The following is a 23,363-nucleotide window of genomic DNA, read 5'->3' on the forward strand; positions in this document are numbered from 1 at the left end:
ACAAAATATTTACTTTCTCCTATTATTTCCCTGGCGGGTTCGAACCGGAACACTGCTGTACAGCAATACTGCTTGGTGGCAGATATTGGTGAGCGGGTGGCCACACCCCCAACGGCAGACATATCGCAGAAACGTCCTGACTACAAGAGGGACCGCATCATCAAGTTATTATCTTTAAATATTGAATTCAGTAAAAGACCTATTTAGTGTAGTTGCTGCTACTTACAATCGTGTTTCCCCTTCCACTGTACAGACATAGAGCATAACTTGTGTATTAAATTAAGAACAGCGGTTTGGTGTGGTAACCACTGGGCTTACTGGGCTATCTATGCACTCGAAATGCTGTTTATTGATTTTTTATAATTGTAAATTACTTTGGATTAGGTAATCGAAGGCAGTTTGATTGTTCTATTATCTGCAGCTAGTTCTACATATATTGGTGTTATGGAATTTTACGCTCACTCTAACTTAAAAAAATGACCCAACCAACATTCACTACAAAAAACTATTTTAACAGTCAAGAATTCGCTACTGAACATTACTGCAAAAGTTACGAGTAGAGGTGAACAATCAGTTACAAAAACACGTGGTAATAGATCTTGTCCGAAGCAGTCCTTTTACTACAATATCGCAGATGTCGAAGCCAGACGGCAACGACGCCATGTAGAGCAGTGTCTCTTTCCCACAACTGAAGAGTGTATGCAGAGGTGGGGAGTATCTTATATGCATCATACTATGGATGATGTAATATGTGCTCACGTAGGTAGGTATACCTACTATACCTAGGTATCGGGTGCTGCATGGTATGCACACTGCACGTGTTCCATGTTTACGTTCACCGGCATAACTTACCGTTAGACATGTATGAAGACATTTCATTGTACTGAAGTGATGAAGGAAAATAGTGAATGTTTATGCTCCATAAATGTTAAGATCGTAAAACTGTTACGCAAATTCCTGACTTCAGACTTTGGATGCGATTTTTGTAGAGTCATATCATTAACTAAACTAGTTGACCTTTCGATTATATTTACAGTCTATTCGACAGTTTATTGTTCTGTTTTTTTATTTATAGTAAACTTCAGCGAGTATAATGCTTGCTAGTTTTTAACCCCTGACGATAAAACAGGATTTTCATAAGTTTGACTGCTGCGTGTATGTCAGTGGCACCGTAACACTTAAGCGGTTGAACGATTTTGATGCGTTTTTTTCCAATTAAAAGAGGTTTTTCTAGCGATGGTTCTTAAACATGTTTTGCCAAATTACTTAGATTTAGCCTTTCAAGACCATGAGCTCTTTAAAAGAGGGTATGTTTTAAAAGTTTAATCGCTATGCATCTGTGGTACCGTGGTACCGTAGCTCGTAAAAGGGGAAACCGATTTCTTTATTTTCAGAGCTTTTTAAATTAACTCCCGCTCAAAGAGCACAACCATAAATGCGGGTCAACTTGAATAAGTTTTAAATTCTGTAGTAGTGTACGAAATTAGTCTTAATTTTAAGATTTGTCCGAAGAATTTACTTTCGCTGAATGTCGAAACAAGTTTTATCACTCATTCAATAAAGGTGTCATCACACATCATAAATTGCGTCAAGATATCTGACGAAATATTCTAGATAGCGGTTGATTCCTAGATAAAGTAAAATATTTAATCCTTTTGAATAATAATGTTGGCCTATATTTTTAATTATCCATACTTACCTATCTTATGTGGTAAGTGTTGCATGTGTCAGCGTGGACGTGTTATCGTTGCTAATCGTAATCATGCTGACGCATGGTGCGTCCAGTGCATTAATTCAGTAGGTCGATGTTATTCTAAGTTCATAGTGTGGTCTGCGTGGTTCAGTGTTCAGTGTTGTTGTTGTTTGTCGGCGGGGAGGTCGTGTCACGAACGCGCGGGCTCCGAACACATCGCGGCTTCAATGGTCCCATATCAAATAAAAATAAAATTTATGTTTAGTGAATATTAGATTTTTAATGTTGTTGCATATGTGAGTTATACGACGAGGTGTTTTATGGTACGGTCATAAAGTAAGTACAATAGTTAGTAGTTTTACTTCAAGACATTTTTATTGCTAGTATAGTGAGAAAAAAAAATACAGAAATGCATGTCCTGTCATATCATTATCATTTTTAAATTATTAAGGGGAAACAAAAGCCTCGGTGAAGGAAGCCTTAAGACTTTAGTATTTATGTAAGTTTGTTTTCGTTCGACTTGCTTGAAGTAGGCTGAAATCTAGACAGTGACCAATTTTTTAAACATTTAAATCATCAAATCTAGCGCATATACATTTTCAATCCGAAATACTTGACATTTAGAGATTTTTGAGACTTTAGAAAAATTCCCTACGTGAAGAGTTTTGTTTTAGCTCTATCTAGGTGATCTGTAGAATATGTTCTATCTAAGAAAAAAGGTATAGAGCACTCTAGAATGCTCTAGATAGGTTTCTGAAAGGCTAATCAACTTTATATATTCATAAATCTACTAATTAACAAGCAGAATCCCAGTCAACGATTAACTAAGGCTAGGCGTGTGAAAAATTAAGTAAGAATTTTTTGTAATCATCGTTAGTTAAGTGTTGTTTTAATTTTAATTCGAATCTAAATTGTTGGCAAATATGATTTCACTTTTCCACTGCCTAAAAAAATATTGATGAAAAAAAAAACAATCAATTAGTCTAGGTATTAAGAAAAAGTCAGTGGTTATCGTTATGCTCTTGATAACATTGAAATTTCAACCGGATTAAGATACAGAAAATGTTTTTCTTTAGTTCGAGATTAATTAGGTATAAGTTAATTAATCCATATGTAGAAAAGTAGATAGTTAATCACTGTATGTCTACTGCGTGATAATGGTCAGCTGTGGGGTTATCGAAACTCACGTGTAGTGATAATGTATTATTGTAAATAAGTTTCCAATCAGCAACACTCATTATTGAGATAATCGAACGTACCCTAATCAATAACACAATTTCTAAATTAATTTCATTAAATTAAATTACAATAACTTTTTAAATAAAAGTTATGAAAGTTGTTGGCAACAATTAAATGATTGGCGTTAGAATGTTATGTTCCAATATTAGGTACCTTTTATCTTTTAAAAAAATTGTTAAGTAACTATCGTAGTGGGTAGGTGCTATTAAGTATACCTTAGGGTGAGAGTAAGGAATATTTGTACGTAATATGCTCTACATTGATAAAAAAATACTAGCTAGAATAGGAAGCAAGGTGGGTCGAAAACTTAGACGCTACGTGACGATTTACTTAATTATATTTAAATACAAAGCTTTCCTTAACAAATAAGATATATCTATTTATAGTTTGAGGAAATAGAATTACACACAGCTACCTAATGTTTATAATAATATACGGGTACTTATCTACTTCGATGTAAAGAGCTACTGACTAGTTATCAAGTAAACAAAAACATCAGTTTGAACTAGACGCACTAACAGATTATGTTGCTATGTGAAAATGTTAAATTTTGATCATGTGAGATTATTTATTTGGGGTATATAAAGATAACATTTATTTAAGTCATCACAACATCACAATTTTTCGTAAATCATTGAAATAAACACATCTCTCCTTTGAGCAGAGTTTGCCTGTGACGACACAACATTTTTCATCAATTTTCAAAAAAAAAAAAGGTTAATCTACTTCTTCCAGTTTATGTTTTTTTGGTAAAGAAATAATAGTAGTAGTACCTCTTCGTATTTTTTTGTTGTTTCTACGTAGTATAGTCACAGTTGTGTAGAGTTACGCGTAGCACGTGTACAGGTATCAAGGAAGAGCAGGGTTGGCATCCTTTCGATCAACCGAAACCTGGAGGAGTCTAGAGTTATTTGTAATTTTAATGAAATTATAAACCCTATACGAAAAGTTTAAATTAGGAGTGAAATTATAATTATAGTCGTAACCATAAACCTACCATATTAGAACTTATGTTTCCACCTGTGAAATTTATATCTTCTTTTTTTGTGTAAATGCTATCCGGTTTTAAATGATTTCCGTAGATAGCCGATAATTTATTATTTGTTATTTATTAGCAGATATTAGGATTTCTTACCTAAAGTAAAATGTAGAGTCTTTTAGTAATATCGTAGTTAAGTAATTATAGAGTTGTTAGTATTATGCTATTGGATAACAAAGTCAGTGCTTGTAACCTACAATCGGGAGCCTGCCATTCGTAGAGCCGCATCTTTCTCCCACATCTACAGCGGTTTTTATTAAAGAAATCGTACCTGGTATTTTTTCGCGAATCCCTTAAAAAAAGAGCAAAAGACAGAGAAATAATTGCTCCCACCAAATTGTTAAAGTAACTGTATAGTATGTGTATATGTAGCGTAAATATATAATTTTTATATCATTTACGAAATTGCTAATAATACATTAAATTGAACGCACTGATAAATGTCTCGAGGTGTATTTTCTTGAAAATCACTCTTTAATTGAACTGTTTTCTTGTGTGGACGACAAGTGAATAATTTACTATGGTACTTTCTGTATCGTTTTTTAAGTTCGAAATTGCTCAGCTATGATAGCAAAGTGGTTTAAATGTCGTATTTATAAAATTAGTATCAGTTTTATATCAATTTGTATCAAAGATTGACCTAGATTGTACCTAGATAACACTGTTCAAAATTCAAAGTTATTAACAATTAATATCAATAACTTAATACTATTTATTTGCACCTAAGTTATTGATTTTTAATTTTTGAGAAAATGTTTACTCAGATCTATTCTCGTTTTTTGTTTTTTACATTCATAACGAGACATATCTACATAAGTTTGCTCTACCACAATAATCATTTTAGACAAGAAATTCATAAAATGCTTCAACTATTATTTAAGTAGTTCATTTTTAATTAACGTAACAAAGTAGTAATACATTGGTGCTAGAAGCAATAAACAATAGGATTAAAATCGTTAAACGTGCATTAATATTCATTGCTACCTTACAATGGAATGAGAGTACGTAGCACGTTGAGTGGTCAGTATGCTAAATAAGGACAATTTCTACGTCATCATAAACTGGGCAATGACATATCGACTTATGTTATCAATTAAGAGCTCAGTTCTCTCAGTTTATCGGAGGGTACACAATGCTGTCAATATAATCCACACGATTACATTTGTCTTGTATTTAGGTAATCTATGCCGGCAAAAAAATAACTCTTAGTGTTTGTTGTCTATAGGTTTATCAAGGAGTTCCCAAAATGTCGGCCTTCAACGTTGTTTTGGGATGTGTGATGGCTCTGCTCATCATACTCTTCACAATCAGTTCCATTGCCAGATATTATATAAAGGTATGTTTGTACTTACTTTCAGTTTTATATTAATGTATGCTTTGTAATTAGAATGTGATGTTTATTCATTTCTTCCTTCAGTTTTATTAAAGACCAAGATATTATCATGTATTTGCGGTCTTTGATCAACTGAAGTATTATCATCTAACAAAACGTAAATATTTTAATCGCAGTTAAAGAGTCATGTTATTCAATAGAAAGTAACTTTCAATATTTTTAAATTATTACCAAATGTTGACGGTACCAATAAAATTTTAAAGCTTTTATAGCTTGTTATGAATTTACTTGGATCTGATAAACATAAAATAAATGATAAACGGAAATCAAACATAACGTTGACGTTAATTGTGAGAAGTTATTAATTGGATATCTTAATTTGTAAACAGCTACTCAATTTTTTATGTATTTGTTTCGATTACCCTGTAATTAATCGTTTTGAAGCCCAAACAGACTTTTGAGCAGAGATTTGTTAGTACTTGCTGAATAAAATGTTTATAAACTTTTTTAAGAAGAGGCATTGCAATATAGATATTTATTTAAACTGCGAAACTGTAAAAATAGCTTCTTATAGAGAAAATTAAGTAAAAGTTGCTCTATCCTGACAATTAAAAAATTGCAGTTAGTATTTTTCTTCATCTAATATATTATTTTTGTTTTAGTTCACATTGTTCGTCGTTATGTCACTGATATTCGCGACAGTTCCGGTGCCACTCATGTTGTTGAAACCTTTTGACCCAAGAAATGCGCTGTGAGTATTTTCTTCCTACGTTACAGTTATACACATAATTACAAACGCATTATTTCATGCCAATTCGTTTATAATTCTAAACACATTTTCTTTTACGTGGAGGCGGCATTAGCGATGCCATTTTTGGCCACCCGCATCCTTCAGACGCAACGTATTTGACGTTTCCGAAATGATTGGGATAGCTAGCATAGAATCAATACCTTTTTTGGAAAGGTTGGGGATTCTCATGGAAACCCACTCCTTCAGTGGAGGAAATGGGTAGTGTCAGCTTCATACTGACTAAACCTGAACCGACGTGCTACGTTATCCGCTTCTTTGTATGGCAATGCGTTGCAATTCAACTTCATACAATCATAGAATCAATAGGTACCTGACGATATTTCTGTCTCTGGGTGTAATTTATCTATATTATGTATGTATTTAGAAATATATAAGTATGTTTATCAGTTGTCTAGTACTCATAATACAAGCTCTGCTTAGTTTGAGACTAGACGGCGTTGTGTGAAAGTTGTGGAATATTTATTTATTTATTTATTTATAATAATCCCAAAAATATACTATAAAAAAGAGAATATAAAAAATAAAATCGTTTTCTATGAGTAAAGAGTTTAAAAATTCGATTTGTCCTCACAAAGTCACAAAACTTACTTCTCGCTATAAATACGATGAAATAGCTCTACAAGGTACTAGGTACTTTTGTATGAAAACGACAAATGTTTATTACAACTTTACCTGGCGTTAATGCACTTATATTTATTAGCTAGGTATCTATGGAAAGTATTATAGATAACTATATTGAGTAACATCGTGAGGAGTGACGTAAACACAAAGGTAATGAAGGCCAGTGAATAAAGACTGATCAATATTTACGCAGGCCACTAAAAAATATTAGCGAGCTGGTTAAATGAACACAAGATAAGATTATTTCAAGTACTCTTATATGAGTCATTCAATTGTATTTTGAAAGTAATAGTCGACGCGGTGACAATGTATATATTGAATGTTTAAAAAATGCGGATCTCCTATGGCTGCCTTCCAGCTCCAGCATCATACCAGCTCTACGTCACGTCCATATTTGATGATAGACAACAGGACAGGTAAAACTGAATGATGTGAAAAATGGACGTCGTTTTTTTTATAATACATCAAAAAAACAATCAAGGTGTCCGAATTGTACCTATTTATTAAAATACACAACTAAATATTTTCTGTATGTTTAAAGTCAAGATAGTTAATTAAGCATAACAGACAGTACAGTAGGTATCTACAGTTTGCTTAGTTCAAATATTAACTACGGACGCCAAACCCCTAATTACATCGATAGCGCGATACATATATTGTTATTGTAGTCATATACAAAAATTTACATATGTTTTTTCCCGTGGGACAGAACTACGTAACACCATCACGGAAAGTCGATACGTAGGTAGGAATTTGTGTAAGGACAAATGATGCGGATAGGTAATTTGCTTAATTTATAAAATCTATAAAGTAATACGTATGTATAAAGGGGATCGAACCTAAAGCACGTTGCCCACCGCAGATTAGGCGTGTTAATAACCTGCACCACTCGGCTATCCGTGAAGGAAAAAAGAGGCTGAAATAGTAGTATAAGAAGATTGTAGAGCTGAAGAAAATCGTAGCGTAACTTTCAAAGTTGAAAAAGTAACTTCATATGTAGAGTAAATCAGACATGCAAAGCAATTGTGATACCACTGTTTCTTTCGTCGCGGTCTACGAGCAAAATCGCACACGTGATTGTCACTTTTGATTTATCTCCCATCGTAGTATGATCGGAGCCTTATTGATCTAGAAACTATTACTATAAAATTGTGTATTCCTAGTTGAAATGACTCTTCAATGACACTATTTCGTAATCAAGTTGTTTTGATTGCGCCACTGCACTTTAACACCAGGAAAACAAAACATTTTGAAACAATACTCACCTATTTAGCCGCGATATGTTTGTAGAATAAGAAAGTGGATTGAACTCTTTTTGTTGCTAATGCTTCTAATTAAATTCGCCCCACGTTTCTTTGTAAAAATCTTTTGAATTTCGACAACATTTGCTGCGAAAACGTAAACAGTTGTTACGTCATAGCTTTAATTTGTTTTGTTAGTTTATAGGCAAGGTATTATTGGGACTTAAAGGTTCGCAGCTGAAAATATAATTCAGCAGGATGATTCGCCTGCTTCCGTCATGCCCAGGGTGAAGGGTTTCAAAAAATGATTAGAAAACAGTTGTTAAAAACCAGGAGATTCCATTTTTTATGATATAAGTCTTAAAAAAGTACATCTGAGTATTAAATTTATCGTTCAGTCAATTTTTGTATAGTACACAATCGTTATTATGTTATTATCGTGCTTCGGAAGTGACATGCAAATGGGGACGTGTATACAGAGAAAGTTCATACCAATTAGTCAAATTAAATAAACTGTGCTAGTGAGTAATTAGATAAGAGGCCCACATATCGCACGTCCAAGTGTCAGCTCAGTTCTGTTTATCATAATTTGGTAATAAAATTTCTGCTGCAAAAAGTTTCGAGAGTAATCGAAATTCGTAAAGTGAGTTATGAGTTTGTTGGGATAGTTTAATGTACAAATTATGATATTAGATATGCCATTTTAATTACTTATCGCAAAATAATCATTAATTCAACAATAACTACCAATTGATTCTCGAGATTCAAGTTGAAGAAATCTAAACAAGCTAACCGTTTTTTTGAGATATAAACGCGCCTAATATTTGTAGTTATAGTAACCAGCTTTTAATCCTTCATCATCTTATTGTCTACGAAATTTCAAACCAAGTATTAATGTCTAAATTTGTCATTAAATAAAAAGGGCTTCAAATTAAATTACCTTGATGATTGAAAACATGTTTTTCGAAAATATAATCTGTGGAATCCACGGTTCCATTTGAGAAAAAATGTAGGGGTCGAGTAACATTGAAGTTTATGATTCTTAAAATAGAGTACATTATAATATGATGTTCATCTATCCTCAGAATACCGGCCTTGTTTCTGAGAGCCTTCGCGAGGATACTCGGTCTTCGATGGAAGGTGCGGGGCTTGGAGAACGTGGACAATAGTCGGGGAGCCGTCGTACTGTTAAACCACCAGAGTAGCCTGGATCTATATGGTATGATAAATTTGCTTAGACTTTATCATTGTTTTTCGATTTTGAAGTGAAACGGTAATTACAGAATTTCTCGCGCATGCGCTGGATGACTTCTGCCATGACGGTATCATCAGCTACTATGAAAAAAAATTAAGATAAGCTTACTTTCTAGACTGTTCCAGCTAAAACGTTCGTTTTTTGTTAAAAGTGTAAATATGCGATGAACTTGGTAGCATGAATTTGACTATAGAAGCTTAATGCTTCCGAAAACAAAATAAAAGGTTTATAATTGGGTTCTAGAGGATGGGTAGGTATTTAGAATGCTTGTCTACGTTGTAGCCAAGTGGTATAGATCACCATGCCAAATCTACTAACAACGAAGAGTCGCGGGTTTAATACTCGCGTAGGACAAGCAACCTAACTGCGGGAGTCATAAAAAAGACCTAGATGAGATAAATGACAGTTTGAAGATCGTATAAAAAACTAGGTTACGCCTACAAGCTTAATGTAAGTAGTTTTTTTTAGAGTGGGATTTAGATAAAATCCACATAAGCTATTTCTTCCACAACTTGGATGGGTTTAACGCAATATCAATATCTTATCAATCCGGACTTAGACACAGACAGATATGTGTGATCACGCAAATATATGCCTAGCTCAGGTTTCAGTGGGCCTTGCGTGACTTATTAGACTTAGAGCAGTTCCGAAAACAAAGCGTATTTAAGAACCCTGTTAAAGGTATATAAAAAACTGATGAAACTCATTTTTGAATTCATTTCGAGAGGCAAAATTCTAATTTTTGACAAATGGCTTTTTCGAGTTTAACCTGAAGGTACCAATTAATATATATCGGGGAAATACATCCCATCTGTCACGGGACGAGGGTTTGTTGTACGGATAGGTATTCAAAAGAACATCTGTTCGAAGAACAATTATTTGTGTATCACATAAACATAATTCCCATAAAAAGATCGAAACTGCTTAGCGAGTATTAAGAAGCTATCAAAAAAGAGGCAAAAATTAACGGAGTTCTACCGAGAAAAAAAATCTCTTAAATTATACTTTAGGTTAGGTGTCCGCTTCTGTAAACCTATCACCATTAATCTAATGAGGGATTGCGTAAAAAGCAATTTTGTATTGTTTCCAAGTGATTTTAAAAACAGATTTGTACAATAATTTTGCATAAACATAGCAATTTAGTTTATTGTAATCACAATCAAATGATCCATTGTACATTACAGGTATTACGGCTTCCTGTATTATCCGATGCATGATGACTGCCTACTTTAAACTAATCTATAATTTTATAGTAATAGTGTTTCCTCATAGTTTCACCCGTATAGTTTTCGTGTCCGTTACAATACGGGGATGAGATTAAGCCTATGTTGTAATTCCTGCAAGTGGCAAACATCCCATCATATTGAGGATAAATGATGACGTAAAACCGTCACTGAATAATGGCTTGCAATAAAGTGACCTGTCAATGTAAAAACGGCATCAAAATTACGGGGAATAAGCGGAAATTTAATATACTTGCTAAACTTTCTATTGGTAAAATAATAAAAAATCGATTTATTGTTTTATGTAGAAAATATAATATGCGTTATATAAATAGGCGTTATGTATAATAATCAGGATCGACTGCTTTTTTTTGTTTGAATAATTCCATAATATTATGTATATACATTGTTTTCACATTCTAGATATTTCCAAAGTTTTCTTTACCCGTGCTAGGCTTAAAATGAAATCGAGATATTGTTGCAGGATTATTCGCTAATTATTTATCTGACGTGATAAGATATAATATTTTCACACTTTTAAAGACAATTATTAATTAATTACCTAGAACGCTTGCGTACACTTATAATTATGACGTTATTCAAACCAAAAAAATTAACTGTCGTACGTAGAGTCCAATTTTTACATAAATTATCTTAGGACAAAATATATGCGACTATTTATTTCACAGTCACACTAATTTTGTGGGTGTGTGGGTAATGTTTGTTACCTTTTCACCCCCAACAGCTGAACCAATTTAGATGACATTTTGTAACAAGACATAGCTGACACGCCAGAAAAAAAAATAGGACACAGAAATCCGATCTGGTCAAGTGAGAGTATATCAATGACTCGACTCGTTGTTTGTAGTGATTACGAAACTAAAGCATCTATATCTATATTTTACTTAATTTACATTATTATTGACTTACTAGATATATCCGTTCGGGAGCTATGATGACACAAAAAGACAAACATACACTTCAGATCACATTCGTGAAATTTATATATCACATTACTCTTTTTGCGTTGGCGGTTAAAAAGGATTCCGAGGCGTTATTAGACAGGAGTTTTTGGAATATTTTTAAAAAAGCATAGTGCTCACGATCAATTCACGCAAATTAAAACAATAGTCCCAACCCACTGATCTAGTTACATAGATACTTATCGAAATATTCCATATTAATACATATTTATCAAAACGGCAAGGTCAGGTGTCAATAACCTCTGATTTAGCAAACGAAAGAAAACCGTATGACGGAATAAAAAAAAATATGCTTATATATCTAGCATACCTACATAGTTTATTTCTGTTTCTAAACCTTTTATGTTAAAATCTTGAATAAAAATGTGATATCTTAATTATTTAGGCTAAGATATATGTGTAAATTTCTAGATATCTGTAAGGAGGTCGCATTTATTAGATCCGTTTCGGAATTCCTATTTATTATACGATGTGATAAATATCGTTATCTTCAAGTATTTTACACCTACGTATGATTCAATAACAAAAACCGGTCAAGTGCAAGTCTGATACGCGGAACTGAGGGATCCGCACAGATAGTCTTAACCAAACTATCCCTAAATTTTCTTGTCTCCCATCGCCAAAATTATGACCGTGACGTCCGTAACAACCATTGCTTAACCTCGATTTTTTTTTTAATTATTTGTTATAGCGACAATAGAAATACATTATTTATCTGGTGAAGGATGGATAAACAGACATCGGACCGTCAGTAATAGGGTTCGTTTTACCTTTTCGATACGGAACCCTAAAACCCTCATGCTCATTGATGATTCTGCTTATTTAAATTACACACAAATTACAACGAAATTTAATGTAGCAATCGTATTGATAACATTGTGGTTATAATAGTTATAGATTTTTTTCAAATACAAATACAAAGTCTTTATTCGTAGAACATAGGTAGTAAATAGGTGTTACATCAATGGAAATGACCGCTATATCTAGCCGGGACCGGCATACAAATATTTGAAGTTTAACACTGAAAATTGAATTTACACTAATTGATAACATAGTAATAAAGTAGGCACGTATACAAACATAATTAAGATGGTTATATATCCACATCATCTAAGAATTCTTGAACACTGTAGTATCCCTTTTTTATTAACATATCTTTAAGCTTTATTTTAAACAAGTTATTTTTTAAATCTTTATATCTTTTTGGGATTTTGTTATATATTTTATAGTTTGATTAGGTATACATGTAAGAAAAACTTTTCTAGCCAATTATTAATACTTACTTTTTACCATAATATCCGCCAACTTATTATTATCTATGTTCTGATATCATGTTTACTCAATCGGTTGAGGTAATCTATATCTATACTAATATATAAACCTGAAGAGTTTGTTTGTTTGTTTGTTTGAACGCGCTAATCTCAGGAACTACTGGTCCAAATTGAAAAATTCTTTTTGTGTTGAGTAGACAATTAATCGAGGAAGGCTTTAGGCTATAAACCATCACGCTGCGACTAATAGGAGCGAAGATACAATGGAAAATGTGAGAAAAAACAGGACGGGTATAAATCATAACTTACATCTTCTTCTACCCACGGGAACGAAGTCACGGGCAACAGCTAGTCCTTGATAAAAGAAAGCAGTTGAATGTAATAATATCTATAAGCAGTGTAATGATGAATTGAATTGATTTAGTGACGGATTCTTATTAATCTAATCCCCGACACGTACCTAATTATTTTACATATATATTTTTCACATATTGAAATACTTGCATCTAGTCTCTAAGTAAAGTTTCTATTGTGAGCACTAGACAACGGATAAACTCATTTATATATATTTAATGCATGCGTAACCAATGACCGTACTCATAACACAAGCATTTGTCCTGGGTGGGAATCAAACTCACGACAAGGCAGTCAGGGCCTCTATACATTGTACATACCTAGCCTAACCTAGTTATTCAGGCACGATGTCTGCTATTACGAATAAATGCGGTAAATATCTTTTAAAATACTGCTATCATAACGAGATGTGTTTGATTGTCCAAATTACACAGAATTATTGCCATTAGACCGTGTCGTTATCTCCTTATATGCAAACATTACCTAGTCATGACCGCAATAATCATTGTCTGTCCTTGAAGACGGATTCTTTTTTGTTTTTTTTGAAGAGCAACAACGCAATATAGAAAGACTAGTGCGACTTTTCAAAGTTTTTTTAAATGATATTGTAGAAGCGTGACATCACGCTACATGGTGTAGAGCGACATCTCTTTTCCACACTAGCAATACTACCTTACTTTAAGAATTAGTGGTATATCCTCAGTTTTGCTAATAAAACTTTTTGATTGGGTTCGTACATTTTTGCTAGTCTTTAAAATTGAAACTTTGTTCATACGAATGGTTGATTATTAGACCCCTAGCCTATGAAACGTAGACGTGTGTCTAGCAAACGGGTTAATCAATGCTCGGCTCTGCTCCATATAAGAAGTAGTCTTTACCTTGGTCAAATACATACCTATATTATATTAATTATGAACTATAAGCACCATAATTAAACTAAATACTCTTTTAATTAACACAGTTCAAAATCTTTCCGTTCTGTTTCAGCGTTAGCAGTAATATGGCCGCTCATGTCTCGATGTACAGTGGTTGCAAAGAGATCGCTACAGTACCTTGTACCCTTCGGCACTGCGACATGGCTATGGGGCACAGTTTTTATAGACAGAGGCGCCCAAACAGCACGCGATGCCCTCAACAAGCAAGTCGATGCTATCAAGAACCAGAAGGTAAATATATGCACATATATCTTTGTACTACGAGTATATATCTATGTATAAGATGCGGTAATACAGTTGATATTCCAAAAGTGCAGACTTAAAAAGTTTAGATTTTGGCCAAGCTTTTCGTTTACCTACTTTAATATAGTAGTGATGAGGTCTGTTAATATATAGGTATTTCAATTCGTCATCATTAATATCTACCTTGAATAACTGGGTGTCTTTTCCCATTTGTATATGCCATTCTGTATTCTCTCTTACCCTTTGCATCCATCCTATTCCTGCTATCTTTTTTATATCGCCTACATAATATATGTATCTCATCCTCGGACCTACCAATAACTTAAAACCTCGATTTCAAAAATTTCAGTATCATTTTTTTTTCATGGTGACTTCTTCGATTTTGAAATAATATAGGTACGTCAGTCTATCCTTACTCTACCTTTTTTTGTATAAGAATATAGAAACTTACAATATAGATATGCCAAATACTTAAAGATAGGTATTATCGAAATTAATTTGTGTGCTCAAATGCATGCCAATGACGTAATTGATTGAGTCAGCTGTCGAATTGTTATCACAAGCCAGGAATGTGAATTAAGGAAACAAATAATAATTAATACATAACTCTTTAAGGTTCGTACCCATTAGTATTAATGCACACCACAAATACTCTTCACGATCATTTAAAATTACAGAAATACAAAAAGTATTATAGGTAAATTGCAAAGTTTTGTTATAAATAGTATATTTATTATAAAATAATAACTTTTTTATTTGCTTTCATCAACCTTCATACCCGTTATTACATTGCAACATGCCGCAGAATATCTTTTGCATACTTGCAATTTAATCTATACATATTGTTATGACAGCTTTTCTTTTTTATTTTGTAAAATTTAAAATAAAAAAATTTAAAATCCTTTGCATGAAATAAGTACTTATAATTTTAAGACAGAACTCTACCTTGGCACATTTTGGCCTTAGGTATTAATTTCTGTCAGATACTTATATGTATAGCTATATAGGTTAAATAGGTAGGTACTACGCCTTTAAAAACTATTTTGCCGTAAAAGTGTTGACGTAAAATATTTTAGTACCGTATCAGATTACATAAAACACCTTTTAAATACCCCGTTGGAAGTGGGGATAGTTTTCGATTTCTAAACCTTCAAGTTTTATTGTATTAGTCAATATTATGATTATATTCAGCGTACATATTTTCCTGCAGACGTAGCGGCACGTATAACGACGCCCTTAGTTCAATACAATAAGGTTCATTTTGGCGAGTTTTTGTTAGGATTGACATGCGCTCCTCAGAATGATTAGGTAGTGTCGGTACGTGTTTTGTCCACGGCACGTCTATTAGTCCTGCAAACAATGCGGCCTTGTACTTGTCTGGCGTTAAAGGTACACTTCGTCATAGCGCATGATCTAATCGCCAATGAATAGGAAGGAAGTTTACGACATTTTCTAAAGCCATGTTTAATATCTTAGAACAAATATTTCGTCTGTTTCGTCTCAATGATCTTTGCGCCATTGTTTGGCAGTCACAAATACCCTTTTAAGGCTACGGTTAAATGGACGATGGTATTTTAAGAAGGTGTTTGTCCGTTTTGAGCATTTATTCTAACGACAATTTGAAATTTTACAGTATAGGTGTGTTTTTAACGATTGTATAATATCTTAGTACATATTTTCTTGATTATACTTCTGGTTACTACATCAGTAAAGTGATGGTCCACAATGAGAGCGAGAAAAATATGTGAGTCGGGTCTTGCATCCTTTCCAAGGCAATGCATTTATGTATGTATATTCTCGTGCGGATACAAAGTCTACAGGTCAAGTCATCGTGTGTCACAGTCCAAAGAGTAAAACATTATTCTAGCTTCAATTAAAATTGATCTTTGAACTGATTTCTTGTGATGCGGGTTTTAATAGTCCAATTATATACTGGCAATTTAAATTATTATTATACGTAGGTAGTATTCAATAGATTGCTTAACACTCTATAATATTTTATTCAAAAAGTTACGTAGGTACCTACGAATATAATGAAATTGCTTTTGGACAAACAATAAAGATTGAGGCAAGGAAGTAACAAGTTTCTTACAATTTATATATCTAACCTTCTTTTTAGTTTAAAAAACAGCTGCAGTACTAAGGAAATTAAATCCTTGTGACACGAGTGTTTTCACAAACATTCAACGTGACAGACACTTAGATTGAGAACAAGCATTAATGAACCACAAAAATACATGTCTTACGGGATCGAACCTGCGACACTTAGCACACAGTGGATTTGGCGTGGTGATCTACCCACCACCATTCGGCTAATCATGTAGCCAAGATTGACCATGACTGTCTATTAAATCGTAGACTGGCTGTCTGGACTCTACGCAGCTACGCAAGTAATAATTTATTCAGCGCTTGTGCGTATGTTGTGTGGTGAATTAACTAGTAGAAGTTAATTCTTACAGCAACGTAGTTTGACTCCAGTATCGTGAAAATACTGCTGAGTATTTTCTATAACACTATTTTATACAATCAAGAAATTATGGGTCTGTAAGTATCCCATTTTCTGTAAGTTAACAATACTAGCACATTACAACAGGCCACACACTTTCTTTAGTGCAAAACCTTTTGCAAAAGCCACTATAACAATTAAAAAAGTTTTAACAAACACTTTAACTGGGGTAAAAAAATCAACCTTGATCTATTATAGATTACTAGCTATTATGATAATTATTCACAAGGTAAAATTGCATACATACGTTAATTCTAATTTCTTTTATCGTATCGATGCGAGATTCCTACTCACAGAAACTATAATTGCTTGCCCTATTGTTGAATAACAAACACATTTGTGAATCTACAAACATCCGCTACCTTATTTATATCAATCATATTTTCATAATGAACAGATTTATTAAAAAAAGGAAACCATTGTCATGAAATAATCAATTAATAAGTAGATAAGAGATTAATAATTTCGCTACTATCTACGCGTACATAGTACTCCAATATCTTTCGTATATAGCATCCTTAATCACTTATTCGCCACTAGCAGTTCATTTCGAAAGTTTAGCAAGTGAGCTATTCTGGTACAATGTCAACACGAAATACCGCTCTATGAATAAAGATCGTTGTTTGCTTAATAAATAATTTACGAGGGCAGTTTAAACCTCTTTAAACTCCCCTTGGCATCGACCTTGACTTTCGACCATTTCAGTACGAATAACTGCAGTTCTATGGAAATAAATCGTGTTTTACATACGGCTTTTGTTCTGTAGATGGCCTTTTCGTAACAATTTTTTGTTTTCACTGCTTAACATTTTTGTCCGCTAGTATCAAATTATATTATGTTGGAAAAAATGTTTGTCCATAGATATTACAATTAATATCCATGATTAATAGGCCTGATTTCATTGATCGAGACACAAAAGTAGGTAACGCTCTTTTCTGAGCTATGTTTTGTAAGTAAAGAGGGTAGGGAAGCGTTAACCCTTGGCTAGAACTAAAGTGACGTATTAGGCAGATCTAATAAGATAACATACATGTTTAATCTTTGAGAGTCGTCATATTTATTACTGGCAGGACGTAGGTGAACCGTACAAGTATATGTAAGGCGGTGTTGGTTTTCGTATTTGAATTCCTCGTTGACATGTTTTTGACATTTGAATAATACACGAAAATGATTACTTGGTAAATAATAAGAGTACGGATTACGCATCGGATGCTTCATCGTAAACAGATATTTAGCAAAACGCGATAAGAACGAAGGACAAACTAGAATAACATAATATTATTATGGAGTTCATAGTTCATAATCGTTTCAGGAAGTATAGAGCTAGCTACAGGAAAATAGATTAAAAATAACAGACTTTATTGCTACATGTTCATATTATTCATTCAAGTAGGCGATCGTTATAAATATAAATACGAAAATGTAAATATCTATTAAATGTCAATCTGAAAAACGAATATATATTTTCTGTTTTGAAATTGATTTCTTAATTTCTATGTTTGAAACCAAGGCAAAGTAGCCGTAACCGGTTCAATGTCAAGGTTACTGCCACTGCAATTGTTGCAATCAAAATGCCGATAGGTTGCGGCAACATTATGACTGATGGTATATACGTGACTCAAATATAAAAAAATACGGTAGCAAAGTAAAAGTGAGTAGGCTATTATATCGGACGTTAATACATTTTTGACTGCGACACCTGGTCAGGTCAAAGGTGCTAGTTTTTAATATTTAATTAGATAGCAAGGTACTTAATTTGCATATAATTGACGAATAATTTGGTCTAATATAGGTAAATAGAGTCAAAGGTTTTCGACATAGTTTTAAGTTTCCGAACATTAACAGATATAGAGTGAGTTGTAAGAATTTTAAGTAACACATATTTATTTAAACATTTTGTGTCCACAGCGAAAACTCCTGCTGTTTCCTGAAGGGACAAGGCACTCTGGGGATAGATTGCTGCCGTTCCGTAAAGGGGCATTCCACGTTGCTATGGACGCAGGCGCACCTATACAACCCGTTGTCATTTCCAAATACCATTATCTGGACGGCAAGCGACACAAATTCGGCTCAGGTGAGCGGGAATATGTTCCCTATTATACGAAGCATGCAAACCGGTTTGACCTGTCGTCGGGGTTGTTAGAATAGGCCTATACGCGTTTTGGAATCCTGTTAGATGTTAAGATTTTTTGTGGGTTTAAAACATGAATGATTGGAATACAGGAATAGAAAGGTATGTATGCTTGTGACGGTATCGAAAGTAGGCGATAATTAAGTTTTCTTATGAAAAAATACTTACTCACTAAGAAATATCCATATTCTATAGAAAAATAATAAGTAAATATGTACTTATTATTTATATGAATATAAAATAAAGAGTTATTGGTTACTTTTTTGGGAAACATTTTGTTATTCTAATTATTTGTCCTAAGTTTTATTTATAACCTGAGCAAAAAAGACGGGCTTTTTGTAAGTTGAACGTCTTTGGCATCCGGCATCCCGAACGAATTGAGCGATTGCAATTTAGTTTGTTTTTATTAAAGGTAAAGTACGTAGGTACAGTAGAATCATTTCAGAGCTTCGTGGAGAAAAATTTTATTGAATCGAGTTTTTAAATTATATCTTGTAGTATAAGTATGGTAACTTTTGACATTTATCTATTCCAGGCGAGTTCATCGTATCGATTCTGCCAATGATCGAGACTGAGGGTATGGCGAAGGAAGACATTGTGGCGCTGATAGAGAAGATACAAATCAACATGCAAGAAGAATTCACAAAGATCTCGAAAGAAACGCTAGCGAGACGCAATCTACTCAATAAGGCTGATTAGATGAGGTACATAAATTTAAGCATATCGTGGTTTAATTATCTCGGGTAGCGATAGTAGCTACTGTGGTTCGTTATCAATACATTTCGATTCGACAGGAGTAGTCCAAGTGGTACCTAGCGTCGCATTTCGTAGTGCTTATTTATTTTTTCTTGCGTTTACAGGTAATTAGAAATTTGATATCGACGTGTTAAAGAGCTGTGATAAACAAACGTATAATGAAATAGATACTAAATTGTAATTTGACAATTAGTTATTGGTCTTTCTTTACATTGTTGTTTTTTTTTTCAATAGATATATGTATTTATATAATAAAAATAACAAATTAAAGAGGAATGTTTCATTAAAAAACCATTTACCCTGTGATTTCTTTTTAATAAAGATTTCACATACGAAAATATGTAAAAATATACATTTTATCGTCGTATTTTTTTCTACAGAATTGTCACACGAGTACATAATAATTACTAATAGTATTGTAGATACATCACAATGTTTGCAGATACAAATACACTGATATACAATTAGATATAAAATCCATTAATGACCTTAGAATACATCATAATCGCCGATAGATATCTAAAAACGCTAAAGACAGATTTTGGTACTTTAGGAACAAAAATAACATAATGTCTACAATTTCATAGCTTTGCAAGAATGTGCGAGCTCGAATAAGTGAATTTAGGTCATCTTAATACTTTAAAGCAAATTCATTATGACTTGGCATTACCATAGGTACCTACATATTATAATACAGATAAGTAGGGAATTGGTAGGTAAATGTTGCAACCTAAGTACAAAATGTATGATCAAACATTTTAGGTAAGATTATGAAAAAAAAAAATAGGTTCTGTAAGGCTGAAACCAAAAAAAAATATGAAATCACCTGAACCCTACCTTATCTTGAGAATCGCGATTGGATGGTAAGTATTTTGACAACAGGTTAAAGTTTTTCAAAAATCGAGAGTCGAGTGTTTTTTAGACACAACAATACAAACATATTCATTTTGAAAAATGTTATTCAATTAAAAAATTACCATAGCTTAAAAAAATATTATTTGATTGCATTGTTTCTAAGTGACCTTACTTTGGACTTAGGATGCAACAACCTTTGTAGTCAGTAAGTAGCTAATGATTTCTTAATATTAATGAGTAAAACGCTGACGTAAACAAACAGACAAATATTGTAGGACACTTACCTCTCGACTCTACATTAGGATTTCGCAAGCGTTTTTTTTTTGTATAAATTATTCGTTTAGCAAGAACAATGTTTTCTTCCAGACTACACTTATGGCAAATATTGCTTCATGTACATAAACGTGAACGACTCCAACGATAGTATATCAAGATCGACAATTTTAAGTTCCAATATGTCTCTACATTTTACTTAACAGAGACAAGGACAGCGAGACATTTGATGACAACTTTCTGCTCAGTCAGTAATTGTAGTGTTTTAAAATCGATTTGCAAGTTCTGACAAAGACCATCTCGAGAGAATGTATAGAAAGAAGTACAATAAGGAAGTCTGGTTCAAGTCTCTTTATAAGTAAATTTAATTATAAAAGAACAAAATTATAGTAATAAAGACAGTTACTTTACACGACATTCCACTAAGCAATTAGTTGTACACTTGAGCATTGAGAAGTTAATATGGCACAGCAATCATGCTATTATTTTGTTACCAATATTATATAAAATAACTAAATCGAAATGTCTATTGAACTCCTTAGTCACTTCTATTTAGCATAATTTAGATAAATTCTAGAGCATATGTGTATTGTTAACAGTAGAAATGCTACAATATTTGTCCGTTTCGTTTTTAGGACTAAATAAAGTTAATGATTAGCATCGATTACTACGATAGGGCTTAACAACTAAATTAAACTTAGATTAAAAATATTCATCAAATAAAACATTAATAAGGTAATGCTTTTAGGTTGACTTACGTCCAAGTTCATAGTAAAAAATGGTTAAAACGTATGGTTAAGTAATCACTCGAGATATGTTTATGTAGGTTTTCGGTTCTTGTTATAATATTAAGTTTCTAAATATGCCCAAAAATATTGATTAAATCTTTCTTGCACACTGCCGGTACCATGACATCTAAAAACAGGAACTTTCTCATTGTGAAAAAGAGATATCGAAACTTAACACTAAAGCGCCATTTCTCTCCCACAACGACAAATTTCCTGCTTTTAGAGCGCATAGTAAGTAATAATAAGTATCCTTACCAAGTTTTAAAATTCATTAAGTTTAAAAGTTATGAAGAATTATGGCGAGAGTCGGCGAAATATGTACAAAAGAGACTTAGCAAAGTGGCTACAATTTGATGAGTGCTTGAAATGTATAAAGAGGTTAAAAATCAATACATCATTGAGCAATAATAATATTTATGTCGTTTTATACACGTGAGATACTTGGGTGTGGTGAGCTTATGTTGTATTTCGTGGTTCTTAACTTTACCAGGGAGTGGAACGTATTTTTTACAAGTCAAAAATGTTTACATAGCTATTTATTGAGTATTTATGTATTTATTATTCACACTATTATGATTAAATCCATATAAATTATAACTTAAATCTATTGTTAATCTAAGCGCAAGTGTTTATATAAAAATAAGAGTGATGTAAAGTCGATTGTAGTAAAACCTTAAAGTATGTATTATATTTTCATTTTAATGTAATATAACCAATAGGCCATTGACGATACATACGCCAATATTTTGACCTATGGACTATCTCTATTTCCAATCGTGGACAATAATTATAACCAGCATTTGTGTAAAGTAAATAACCGATAATGAGCGTTACTAACACTGTCTTAAGATTCTAAATCGTTTGTCCATACAACTTAAACAATAACATACAATTAAAATATAACGCTGCAACGTTAGCTACTTAACTAATAATAATACACAAATATCGAATGTTTAAGCACGGCTTGAAACTAAACTAACTATAAATAACTAAGTATGACACAATGCGTGAATAGTATACAATATTAATTGCGAGTTATTAAAAATAATAATTAATATAGAATTAAAGCCAATATGGCTGCAGTACCTAGAAATTAATATAGTGGTTGGCGTTGTTATGTAAGATTCAATAATAATAATACATTGCTGCAAGTTGCATTAAATAATATGTAAAAAATACCCAAAATTAAATAGCATAATACCGTATTTAATAAACGGTGTAACGGTTCTCTTTAAGAAGTCAGTAATATGTTGCGTTATGATTAAGTTTATTTATGCTAATCACGTTTATTATTCTCGTTTTTGTCTCCTACCCCTATATTAATAGCATATTGACTAGGTACTGATAAAATAAGTTGTAATACTATTGAGAATTTCTTTGGTAATTTTTATTATAACCGTCAAAGATTGTTGCAATAGCAGATGATACGAATAAAATGCAGAGTATTTGGAACTTTTTTTTCTTTGGTTAGCCAATTAATTTTAGCAAAAAGGTTCCCTATAAAAAGATTAACCATCGTTAAAATACATTTCCAAAACATTTATTGTTAGAACTATTTTAAATGATTATAAAAATATTATTATGATGAAATAGATTAAGAAACGTAGTTTATTTATATGATATGCTATATATTATTTCTATGCTTTTATTTTTAGTATTTGCGGAATCAGTTGTCTGTGCACCTAATACCTTTCTTAAGTTCTCTAAAAAGTTACAAGAAAAAGTATTTATGCCAAGTTAATCCACCAGCCTATTTATTGTAAGTACTTAAATGGTGGCTCTTCGTACACAAGGTCTCTAATCACCTATACCC

The 23,363-nt window shown here is 32.7% G+C and overlaps 1 protein-coding gene across 3 annotated transcripts; it reads left to right on the top strand.

The window, feature by feature from the left end:
• Positions 1 to 100: 100 nt before the first annotated feature.
• LOC113492585 (1-acyl-sn-glycerol-3-phosphate acyltransferase alpha) lies at positions 101 to 19,904 on the top strand. Of its 3 annotated transcripts, XM_026870091.1 has the most exons (8): positions 1,811 to 2,029; positions 5,197 to 5,307; positions 5,967 to 6,055; positions 9,063 to 9,196; positions 14,051 to 14,229; positions 18,656 to 18,821; positions 19,414 to 19,582; positions 19,739 to 19,904. In XM_026870091.1, exons 2-7 carry the CDS (start codon positions 5,218 to 5,220, stop codon positions 19,575 to 19,577), a joined length of 822 nt encoding a protein of 273 aa, XP_026725892.1. In that variant the 5' UTR covers positions 1,811 to 2,029; positions 5,197 to 5,217; the 3' UTR covers positions 19,578 to 19,582; positions 19,739 to 19,904. The 3 variants fall into 3 exon arrangements, with proteins under 3 accessions (XP_026725891.1, XP_026725892.1, XP_026725890.1); XM_026870090.1 differs by lacking the exon at positions 1,811 to 2,029 and adding an exon at positions 101 to 164 and having other exon boundaries at positions 19,414 to 19,817; XM_026870089.1 differs by having other exon boundaries at positions 19,414 to 19,817.
• The last annotated feature ends 3,459 nt before the right edge of the window (positions 19,905 to 23,363 follow it).

Source organism: Trichoplusia ni, chromosome 4, assembly GCF_003590095.1.
Source record: "Trichoplusia ni isolate ovarian cell line Hi5 chromosome 4, tn1, whole genome shotgun sequence".
NCBI lineage: Eukaryota > Metazoa > Arthropoda > Insecta > Lepidoptera > Noctuidae > Trichoplusia > Trichoplusia ni.